This window comes from Drosophila hydei, unplaced genomic scaffold, assembly GCF_003285905.1.
Source record: "Drosophila hydei strain 15085-1641.00,03,60 unplaced genomic scaffold, DhydRS2 tig00000060-arrow-pilon, whole genome shotgun sequence".
NCBI classification, from domain to species: Eukaryota; Metazoa; Arthropoda; class Insecta; order Diptera; family Drosophilidae; genus Drosophila; species Drosophila hydei.
In genome coordinates this window covers 2,695,538-2,707,555 of record NW_022045656.1, presented here as the reverse complement: position 1 = coordinate 2,707,555, position 12,018 = coordinate 2,695,538, and the positions used below count along the sequence as shown (strand labels likewise).

The 12,018-nt window shown below is 37.0% G+C and overlaps 2 protein-coding genes across 4 annotated transcripts; both read right to left on the bottom strand.

Moving 5' to 3' along the window:
* Positions 1–84: 84 nt before the first annotated feature.
* On the bottom strand, positions 85–1,454 carry LOC111592161. The gene has a single exon (XM_023304213.2). The coding sequence runs from the start codon at positions 1,262–1,264 to the stop codon at positions 314–316; it is 951 nt and encodes a 316-aa protein (XP_023159981.1). The 5' UTR covers positions 1,265–1,454; the 3' UTR covers positions 85–313.
* A 1,410-nt stretch (positions 1,455–2,864) lies between these two features.
* On the bottom strand, positions 2,865–11,954 carry LOC111592226. Of its 3 annotated transcripts, none has more exons than XM_023304306.2 (10): positions 11,707–11,954; positions 10,784–10,936; positions 10,547–10,722; positions 9,089–9,284; positions 8,604–8,808; positions 5,837–7,767; positions 5,214–5,319; positions 4,875–5,151; positions 4,483–4,804; positions 2,865–3,687 (listed from the first exon to the last, which is right to left on the bottom strand). In XM_023304306.2, exons 1-10 carry the CDS (start codon positions 11,735–11,737, stop codon positions 3,113–3,115), a joined length of 3,972 nt encoding a protein of 1,323 aa, XP_023160074.2. In that variant the 5' UTR covers positions 11,738–11,954; the 3' UTR covers positions 2,865–3,112. The 3 variants fall into 3 exon arrangements, with proteins under 3 accessions (XP_023160074.2, XP_023160075.2, XP_023160073.2); XM_023304307.2 differs by having other exon boundaries at positions 10,784–11,024; positions 11,707–11,784; XM_023304305.2 differs by lacking the exon at positions 11,707–11,954 and having other exon boundaries at positions 10,784–11,175.
* Between the last annotated feature and the right edge of the window lie 64 nt (positions 11,955–12,018).

Below are 12,018 nucleotides of genomic sequence, written 5' to 3'. Positions count from 1 at the left end.
TCTGTCGACGCTTGAGTTGGAGTGCATAAATTAGACTTCCCTGCCCTAACACAAAACGTAGCGTACATCAATAGGCGATTCTGGTTGGTCGACTAGTCAATATTTATTAAATTTTAAACAAATTACATTATCATAAATGATAACTACATCTATATAATAATCTTTCTCCCGAATTTGATCAAACTTTCATGCCTAATTCAACATAGAAATGAGACCATCATAAATCCATGCCTGAGATACACACAGGCCATTTGACTTAAATTTTTATATTTTGTCACAATATATGTGAAAGGCGCATTCTGATAATACGACTCTAATCGCCTTCGGAGTCGGATTCGATCTTATCATTAACATCCACGCCATTAAACATACTCATCAATTCTAGTTCTTTGCGCTTAATGCGCTCCTGGATACTTGTAAGGGATTCGGCTTTTTTTACGTCGCGTGTAAAGAACTCGTCCATCGTCTCGAATACGCTGCTATATTCATGCGGTTCATAAATAGCCAGCATCGGCAATGGCGGTTTTTTCGGCTTGCGCCTGCTGACATAGCTGTGCTCCATGTACTGCTTCAATTCATCCAAATGCTGCTCCTCATCGTGCTCGTGAGGTGAAAAGGTACGAATCACTGACTTACGAGATTGCTCCATTGATGTCTCAGCCCGAGCCATATCGATTTCCTTGGCTAACTGCGGAGAGGGCAAAAGGAGTTTTATATCTCCCACAAGCAAATTGCGGTCTAGTATCTCCGCCTCATTCGTTTGCACACCCATCTCTAACACTGGCTGTTTGATCACACTGGCGGAGTCGTGCTGCAAAAATTCCTCTGCCAGGGTTTCCTTTTTCCCACCACCTACTTTGCGCAGCATGCAATGTTTTGATGGGATATTTAAGCACTTGGTTTCGCCAACTGGTGCTCGTTCCTTGCGAGGAACCGCAGCCTTTTGGGCCATTGCTTTGCCCCGAATGCTGGCCGAACGTAACGTTGAGGCAATCGTTGGCTTTTCCAGACGTGCCGTCAGTTCTAGGCGGCTCGTGTTAGTCAATTCTGCGGTTTTTGTTTTCTTCCAGGCAGCGGTGCCACCATCGCCATCACCGCCGGTGCATCTAACTGCTTTACCGATCTTGGGTGGTGATAGTGGCGCCGCCTGTCTAGTGGCACGCAAAGCCTCATTTGCGGTTCGATTATTATTTAGTCTCGGGTTTGTCATGACCATGGGCGTGGACGTTGCAGTGGGCGTGGTCAATTTGCCGCGCGCACTCATATTGCAAATGTGAATGTCGATCGTTAGGCGCACAATCTTTGCAAGATTCCTTGAATTGTTAGAGCCAATTGCTTCACTGTATTTTAATTTAAAGGGTTACGTTAATTTACTCGATTTCCTCAAACCATGAATACTGTATATTTGAAAAATGTTACGTGAGCTTCCTTTGCAACGAAATAAAATTGTGTGAATATTGTTCAGTTTGCGTCACATTTTATACGAAAAGCCAGCTTAGATGCTTACACGTCTCCGATTTTTTCTATAGAATATATGTGTTATGTTTCACCAAACTTGAGATTGGGATAGTCACTATTTTACACTTTTCTGCTTTTAATAACTGGTTCAAAAAAGATTTAATTTACTCATTCACGGAGTGCAAATGTATATCCGACTTGCTGTCTATCCGCCTGACGTATGAACGAAAACCATTTTGCCGCTATTGGAGCAAGACTTAAAATATGGAATATATACTCACGGTCACCTTCATCTGATACTGTTAAGACATTGCCGATACACCCACAAGGTGCGTGAGAAATTGGGTAAATAAACATTTACTATATATACTATACTATATATAAATATATTTGATATAAAAGAAACGCGAATATTTAAAGAGCTAGAGACTGAAAATATACTCAAAGAATATACTCGCGTTGACAAGCCAAGATCAAAAAGATATCGTGTAAAACAATTTTAAAATTACAATTTAAACAACTATGTTATTGTTAATCTCCTCGATTTATGTTATATCTTCCACAGTTTGAAGCATTTATTGAAGATACAAAACATTTAATTATAAATTTTGATTTTATTACGAATATATAGTTCAAATATTTTTCACATTGATTACATTTTTAATTACATTCCTTTCTTAAATTGACGATACAATTAATTTAGAAAACAAAGCATAAAATGAGCCAACTCAAAGACCCAAATCTTGTGTTTATTTTGAAATTTTAAATTATAAATATCGAAAAGGGAATTACAAACTTTTTTTGAGCAAACTAACTCTGTCTTTAGTAAACATGTACATATACATCTGTCATATCGTATCTTCCACAGTTTGGAACTGGTAGCGTATACACCGTAAATGGTTTCTTTTCGATTTTATCTTAAACACATAGTTCAAATATTTTCAACATTGATTACATTTTGAATTATCTTCCCTTTCTTAAATTGACGATACAATTAACTTAGGAAACAGAGCATAGAATGAGCGAACTCAAAGGCCCAAATCTTGTTTATTTTGAAATTTTAAATTATAAATATCGAAAAGGGAATTACAAAATTTGATTGAGCAAATTAACTCTGTCTTTAGTGAACATGTACATGGATGAAACTGATTGGGATTCATGCACATGTACATATACAGATAAATATATATATATATATATATATATATATATATATATATATATATATATATATATATTTACATCTATATATATGTATATAAATATATATATATATATATATGCACATACATATATATATATATATATATATATATATATATACATATATATACATATATATATATACATAAATAAAAACAATATATTCAACCAAACTCGCAATTGGCGAAATATAGCGAGCATTCACTATACTTTACTGTGCATTCAGCCAATGCGAATTTGTTTGTATACTGGAGATACATTTTTAATTTTTGCTGAATGAAACATGTTGCAAATGGCGCAGACTGACCGAAAGAATGCAGCCCAGTTGCAACATGCGACATACAGCAAAAAATACAGAACAAGGATAACTCGAGAACTCAATTGTCTCGCGTAGGCCTCGAAGCTATGTTGTTTCAAGAAAAAACTACATAATCTTAATATATATATGCAATTATGATATAACACAAATGCTATTCTTCTTCTGTGGCTTAGGCTGTGGTTTTGGCTGCGGCCTTGGACTTCCATTGGCCCAATCATAGTAGGGCGGAGAGCGTCCCTGTTCAAAATATGGCGACGGTCGTCTGTACTCCTCGGACACAGGTACGAAACTATACTGATTGCAACGCGAAACATTTGGACTGGCCGGTGGTGCACTAGGTTTGCACATTATTTTGAGCGCGTCAATGCCGACTATATATTCAGCTTTTAGAGATGGTCGTTTCGTTTCCGTACGTGTTGGGGTTTTATTCAACGTTAATGGGTCAGCATCTTTTACCACTGGCTTTCTGACAGCAGCCGTCGCTGTTTGCGGCCGCTTAAGAGACATATGCTGCATTTCTGCACGAATCGAGCGTACTGATTCGGACTCGTTATCCACAAAACGCGGTACGTTGGGCAGATCGTCAAACAACTGGTCTAGATCCAATTTTTTGCGTTGCTCAGTCGCCTGGGCACCCATTTTCAGCAGCTCAGCTTTATTGTAGCCAATTTTTGTGGCCGCCGACAAGGTTGCATTGCGTAAATTAGCTAAATAAAAAAATGAAATATTTAAAGACATATTCTATATGTGTAGCCGTTCACCAAAATAAATAATAGAAGCAACCAGAGAAACGTGAACGCTGTACACCAGGATAAGTGTGAAAATAAATTAGCCAAATGAGCATTTGTCACGAGCATGATCAAAAGATGCGTTTGCCAATTTATTATAAACATGGACGGTATTTGGTTATTACACTGCAATTGTAATAGCTCCCCATTATCGGACTTGCTTGCGAAACTTGGATTTGCTGTTTTACGCCAACAACTGAAGACCGGTGCAATATATTGCGATGCGAATGCATATGTATATCTATGTGCAAATATATATATATATATATATATATATAATAAAATTATGTGTGTATATGAATATTTATATACATACATGTACACATACATTAAATGATAAAGGATATGTGGAATTCGACGTAAATGGAATGGAATTGTTTACGTCGATCTTGAAAACTTCTAAAGTAGATTCTAAGGACACAATTTAAATCTGTGAATTGTTTGGGTTGATTCAATGCATACTCAATCCATAAATATATAAATATTTATATATATATATATATATATATATATATATTATATATTATATATTATATATTATATATATATATATATATATGTATATAAACATATATATAAATTATGGGATAATTCGGAATGCTAAAGATCCTGCATATGCATTTGTATATAGACATTTATGCGCGCTATCACGATTTCTTTGGTTTCTTTGGTTTCTCTGGTGATATTGATAATTATGACAACTATTATTATTACTTCGTTTGAATGAGTGTGCCAACGTCTCCTCAGCTGTTGCGTCCGTTTGTTGTTGCCGATGATGATGACTGTTATTTTTGTTATTATTATTATGATTATTGATCGGATGGCTGCCAGAACGCGGCGGATTAACTGTTTGAGCGGCACCGCCGTTCGCCTCGTTCGTCTTATTATCATCCGGATAATATGGCGAGCCGACGAGCGTTTTTCGATCCCGACACAGGTCGATAATATGACGAAATTCCTGATTCTGGCTTAGCGTGCGCGGATTACCAATTAATATAAGCAAAGACATAGGACGTGACAGCAAAACATTCAATCGCTGAAAGGTATTGAAAATGACGAACATATAATAGTGTTTCTATAATAATCATAATATATTTCAAACTCACTCGACTATTATTGAGAAAGCCCAATTTTTCGGTAAATGAGCGTACAAAGGAAACAATTATTATTTGCTTCTCCTTGCCCTGAAACAGTTCTACTGAGCCACAATCGATTTGATTCCAGTTGCGCATGTTGAGCTGCTCCTGGATGCGCTGGTACTGATTCTTATATGGTGAGATAATGCCAATATCCGTTTGGTCCAATTTATCACCATTAATGCCAAAGTACATTAGATCTTTCACATAGTCCATAACTGCATCGATTTCCTTATTGTTGCACAGGCTGCCAATGCAAGAGATAATTATTATTTTGTTAGAAATTAGAATGATTTGGGATAAGCATACCTCAACGAACTCTGCAAGTTCATGGTCGTGCCAAAAACTGAATGAAACATTATAGGGAAATGTTCGTTGGGCATATGAAACCAGTTTTTAGCTATGCACACTTTTCCTAAATAAAAACAAAAAACATTAAATATTTTGTAATCATAATAGAAAACGCTGTTTAATTTGAAATTATGAAAAAATATTGAACATATTTTTAATCAAAATGACATTCAAGATTTTTATTTAAGAATTAGTCTTTTTTCTGTTTTCTTGATGGGTGCTAACTGTTCAGTTAAGACATTCAACGAATCCTTGATATATATATATATATATATATATATATATATATATATATATATATATATATATATATATATATATATATATATATATATATATATAAATTCATAATTTCTTAAGATATTCAGTAAGTCAAAAATAGATCTTAAAAAATATTAATTAATACAAGTAGGTTTGAGTTATAAATTGATTTATGTCTTGATTCGTTTTTCGTAGTTCAATAATAATTTTCTAAATTTTAAAAAAATTGTTGTAGTTTATTAATATATTGTTCTAAATGAATGTAATCTAATTATCTATTCTTTATTCGAATTTTGTCTAGTCTTTGCTGTGAAACTTACCATATATCGCCTCCGATTTCAGTTCACTGTTATAGTAGAGATCACTATAGAGCTTAACAATTTCGGGATGGGAACGATAGTTACGTCGCAATCGTGTCTGCACGACTGCATTGTAATCACCATTCTCGTCCACGCGATAGCATTCACGCTGCAATAGACGCTCGAATAGCGATACTCCCAGTCCCCAATCGCCGGCACGTTGCGATTGAAGTACCGCGCCTAGTTGTTTATGATCACCAGATAAAATAAGATTTGTGGTTGGGGCAATGGTACAGGTAATTCCCATTAGCACCTCCGCTTCAGTCGAAGCGGCCGCCTCATCCACAAATACATGTGAGAATACGTTGCGTTTATCCTCATCACGGCCAAAGCCACCTGTCGACAGCTTGCCCGCCAAACTAAGGGTGCACACCACAATCCGATAGTCGTGCACAGCTTGCACGTCCGGATAGAAGTGTAAGGCATACATATTCGAATATTCCAACAGCAAGTCATCAATATTATCGATGCGTCGATCACAGCTGGCGGCAAAGATGCGAGTCAAAGGACACGACTGACTTGGAACCTTCGATATGACTCGCAGTAGACGCAATGCGATTTCATCGCAGGCCGTATTGGAGCCGGCTAGGACCAAGATATGGGTATCTGGTCGGCGCACATACAGCTGATAGATGGCCTCACATATTGTCGAAGTTTTGCCCGTACCTGGCGGGCCAACGATAACATAAGGAGCTGGTAGCTTATCACAATATACAATTTGTTGAACCGCCTGCTGTTGCTCCGGATTACGGCTTATATTCTCATTAAAGAAACACAAAGCGCCGCTAGCCACCGACTGTCCCGTAATTGTAGATGGAAACAGCAAACGTTCCACATGCTCTGGGTTGGTAAGACTTAACTGACGTAGCGCCCGATATTGATATCGGAGAACGGCTCGCACGGGCCGAAAGAGTAGCGTATAAGTCGTATTATCTAGCAGATGCCGATCGCAGGTGATATTGACGCGTTGCGTCGATACGCCCAGGATGCGAGCAAAATAAACCCGAGGCTCCCGACGTTCCTTTTCGGGAAGGCCAAACTGTTCATTGACCTTCTGACTCCATTGAATGAGTGCATCGAAGTCTTTGAGCGCCAATTCCAATAATAGGCTATTATTGTCTAGCAGCTGCCTGATGCTGTTCGCCTTGCCCGCCTCTGACTGAGTGCCAATCGTGCACCGTTCATTGATAATAAGAACTTCATCACCAGGTGAGAGAATGTCCTCGGCACTTAAGTTCCTTGAATTCGGTTGCAGTTTAACCGACAACTCTTTACCGAACTGATGCAGCTCCATTTTGGATTGCTTAAGGCCCACATAGCGTTGCAGCCGCTCGATATCCTCTACTTGAAGCAAAGTGCGAAGCGTCCCGTATATATTGCGTGGCGTGAACTCCCGTCCCAATTCACAATAGTTACGATAGTCCTTGTTGTATTCAGCCAAACGAATTTCAGCATCCTGCGCATCATGCTTCAGTGCGGTAACTACGGTTTTTGGTGGGATGGCCGGCTCTAGGCGACCACCGCGAAAAAGCTTTTTGTTAGACAGCCGATAAGGATTCACATTGAAGCTGGCCTTGGGCAACGCATCGGTGTGCATAAAATGATGCTGTTCCACATAATGATAGCGCTGCCCATTCACCTGCTGGCTGTATCCAATCACAATCGGTTGCTCACGCAGTATCATAAACACGTGCGAGTCGACAAAGAATACCATTTGCCCACTCTCGTCCACCTCCAATGGCAATCGATTGTTGTAAACATAATAAAACTGACGCGACTGCACAATAATAAATTTCTCAATCACAATATCCTTTAGTTGCGTTTCCAGCGAAAAACCAAAATAATGACTATCCACGCAGGTCCTATACGAAAGCTTCAACATCGGCTGGCCACTGTAAATGAAGAAAGGGAGAGTTAGAAACGAGCCATTCGCGTGGGATTAAAAGGTTTCTTGATGCTGACTCAACCGCTCCGAATGTCTCCCATGAGTTTATAGACAATAAAATAAATATAAACCTAGATTTATAGAGTCAAGTGTTGCATGATCTAAAAAGAAGTTAATTGCCCTTTCGAAAATAATTCAATTAACTTATAAGCATGAACCGAGATAGAGTCTAGTTTTATATGATCTTCTGTTGAACTTGCATTGGTTTAAAGCTAGCTACGCATTCTACTTCTGAATTCAAATATCATGTGATATAATGCTCTAGAAAAGTCCATTGAGGCGAGCAAAACAGGAATGAGTAACACGTACAATGTTAAACACATGAGAACTTGCTATAGAATGTGACCTGATAGCAAACAATAACTGAAATGTATATAACAGTTACACAGATATTTATATAATTTACTTTTTCAACTATGATTTGTTATCAGGCCAAATATATACCGTATATATAGTTTGAGCTATAGATTTAAATTAAAAATAAAGCTAAACTAGAGAAAAATCATCTAGTGCATTGTCAAAGTGAAGCTCTACTTAAAATATACCTCTTATAACTAGAAACAAAACTTATACTTTATTGTTCAATATATTAAAATACATTTCTGGATCTATAAATTGCACGTGAACAACGTATAATCGTTAATTTTTACTATAAGCTACCTACTTTAGTACAATAAACGTGATATATACATGATTTCCATATATAGAAAGCAGTATATATATAGAGATAAGAGTGTTTTCTTATATTGTAAATTGTACTTGAATTATCTGTATAACACTTACTATTTTGTCATTTCCTGCAACGACTCAAAGTCCGACTCGTCGCCATGGTATTCGACATGTTCCTCGTACTTCTCAATGCTATCAAAGTTGCATTGACAAATGTAGCAACCCATCGAACTTAACTCAAAGTCTAAATTGCGATGTTGCTTTTGAGTCTTTTGATATTTCAATGGAACTGACTCGGCCGCCTCATCCAGTACGTATTCTGAAAACAAACCAAACAAAAAAGGGATTAAATAAAAACAACAAGCAAGCGGGACAAGATTCAAGGGTATGCTCAGTTAGAAGATACCCTGTCTGTTTTGATATTTGACAGAGCGCTAGATAGCTATGAATTTAGAAATATATAACCAGTATGTATAGTCATAATGTATAGAATAAAAAACACAGTCCAAGGCTTTTACAGATTCCGTTATTACACTTACACATCTAAGAGTTTAGAGATACACCCTTCTATTTAACAATTTTAACATGGAGATACTTACTTTGGGTAATCGGACCATCTTGCGTAGCATCCGTCGCATTGCTGACAACAACAAGATCATTTTGCCGCTGCTTCTCATCGATTGCATTGTACTTCTCCCTACGAAACTCCATCAGAGCCAGACTCTTGATGCGGTAATTGGAGTCGCCACGCGGAGTGTTCATTAAAAAGTTTGTACGCTGCAACAGCGAACCGATCTGTAAATAAATACATAACCACAATTATTGATGACGGTTGTAAACATTAATGGGACTTATGTGTGTTTGTGTAACGAATTGGCATTCATAATTCTTATCAGCTGTGATTTTATGTATTATAAAATCGTATATATAATGTAGATGAAGTCTATAAAAGAGCAATACCACAATGCAACTGATACACAAAAGTATATTTTAGGAAGGGTCTTCCCCATCTTTTTGTTGGTGCTTTTACTGATTGAATAGCTCAAATATATACATAGGTAAATCCCACACTAATAGCAAAAGGCTTGCTTCTGGTTTTCCCAATCTCCCTAATAATTGAGGAATATATCTGATGACGATGATGACGTATTCCTGAATACCCAGTGAACAAAATATTTGCTTATCATCATTTACAGTTCCCGAACTTATTTACATCCGTTAAGTAAATTAATTTTTGCTTCTCTCATTTTGCATGTATATATTATAAATTAAGACCGGCATGTATGCATGTATATGCATATGCACTTTATATATATATATATATATGCCTAACAATAGATTAGAGAACTGGTTTAACAAGCATGGTCAAACATTTACTACAGTTTCACAGAAACAACAATGAGCCGGCTGTATATTAAAATTTAATCTGGCAAAACCCATAGAGCAAGCATATGATTAACAGATTTTATGATGACAGCTGTGCTCGCTTGGTCTGAGAGAGAGAGGGCTTGAGAGAGGCATACAGAAAGAGAGAGAGGGGTAGAGAGAGAGAGCGAGCGAGAGAGAGAAAAATAAAGAAATATGTGAAGAGGTGATAAAGCAAGCTAAGTATAAAGCAGATTAGCAAAACAAAGCGAAACAAAATTGAAAGTGTTTGAATAACAAAGAAAGCAATGATAGGTCTGTATGTTCTATTTGAAATGAAGGTATAGTATTCATACAGTATAATCAATCATCTCAAACTGATTAAGCCATTTTTATTGCCAATGGTTTTATGCGATAAACATTGATCACAACCGTTAATTTTATTATATTATTTATAGCACAAAACAAAGTCAATTATAAGCTGGAAATAAAGTAGTCAAGATATTACTCTGTCAAATAAACTAATTGCTATCTATTAATATTTTCAAGCTACATTAATGAGTCAACAAATGCCAACTAAAAGTTAGCCGACTCTATATTTATGTGTGTATAAGAGTGATCTGAAAATCTTCGAACAAAATATGCATTTCATGTCAATGAATACATTCGTTTGTATCCACTTAAATACTTACATTATAGCTCCCGTTTATGGAGAGCTTAACCCGTAATTCAGTGCTATTGGGCTCCCATAGCAGATGCTGCTCGAATTCCCTTCGAAGTGTCCGCTTATCCACATACCAACTACTGCGCGCGCTTACCACCTGATTGTCAGCCATTTTTAACAGAAAGCAGCCAATCAGCTCACGCTCTAACGAATTTAAGAAACGTTTATATTTACAGTTAACAAAAAGTGCTGTTAATGTACTCACCCCATGGTTTGCGTTGCGATATCCCATGAATATCCGCATTGTTGCTGTTGTTGCTATTGGCATTACTGTTCTCTTGTTTGTTGTTGTTGTTGTTATTGTTGTTGGAAGTGTTTTTGTTTTTGAAGCTTACGAATGTTGTTGACGGCGGTGTCGCTGGCGGCGCCAAAATGGAAGGTGGCATTGTTGTATTTGTTACTATGTTTAATCTATTGGCAGGGATCGCCTTCTTTTGGCCACTGGCCTTTTTTCGGATGTTATTTTTTGTCATAGTAAATACGTACAAAAGGACAAAAATGCTTTGCACTGTACTTATAAGCACGGACATACACGCACACGATCTCTTACACACAAGTACATACACACATACACGCACACTCACACACACACACACGTACACAGACTAAAAGTAAAAGTACCAAAAACAATAATTATTGATCACACTCTGGCTTCTGGTTTTTAAACTGTAATTAAATATTGATTTTATTTGTTTGAATACACAGCGCAAAGATCGCTTACACACAAACACACACAAACGCAATTGCAATGTTTCGTGAAAATTTTTATTGGCAGAAAAAACAACCTTCGCGATGCAATGGTTAAACGGTAAATGACGACGCAGATGTCAAAGAGCTTATATACATGCGATTTGCTATGACCTGATAGCTGTCAGAAGAAATCGGTGGATAAGCTGATTCACTCTCCTCCAAAAGTACGTTGTGCTCGGTTGGATAAGTGTTTGTCTGTATGTGTATGTGTGCGAGAGACAGATTTGGGATATGTGCGCGCGCGCTTCATGTAACGGTTAATAAAGGCAATATGCTTGTGTTGCCATACATAGCCCGAAACAGACATGCTTATATACGTACGCACACACATACATACATATACATCGCATATATATATATATATATGTACAAACTTACCACTGCGAATTTTTGATTGCGATAAAAACATGCCACGCCTTCTTAAAGTGTATTGTATATATATATTTTTGTCTGTTTTTTTTTGTATGTATTAAAATATTGCGTGTAACACGATTTAAAATATAACTCAATTCAACATGTGTGTGTGACTTAAAATGCGTTCAAGTTGTGAAATTACTTGAGAGACACGTACACAATATGTGGGTATCCCCTTTATCTTGTTAACGTAGATCAACCCGAAGAGCACATAACTTAAACGGGAAAGCACCAACCTTTTACTGAATTTACTTTTAAGTAACAGCTATCAACAGG

Excerpts from the sequence above, each read along its gene's own strand:
- LOC111592161 (XM_023304213.2), bottom strand. The coding sequence starts at position 1,264 with ATGAGTGCGCGCGGCAAATTGACCACGCCCACTGCAACGTCCACGCCC.
- LOC111592226 (XM_023304305.2), bottom strand. The coding sequence starts at position 11,108 with ATGTCCGTGCTTATAAGTACAGTGCAAAGCATTTTTGTCCTTTTGTAC. Across the intron at positions 10,723-10,783 it reads ATCGCAACGCAAACCATGGG|AGCGTGAGCTGATTGGCTGC; the intron begins GTGAGTACATTA and ends TAAATTCGTTAG. Across the intron at positions 8,809-9,088 it reads AGATGGTCCGATTACCCAAA|AATACGTACTGGATGAGGCG; the intron begins GTAAGTATCTCC and ends GTTTGTTTTCAG.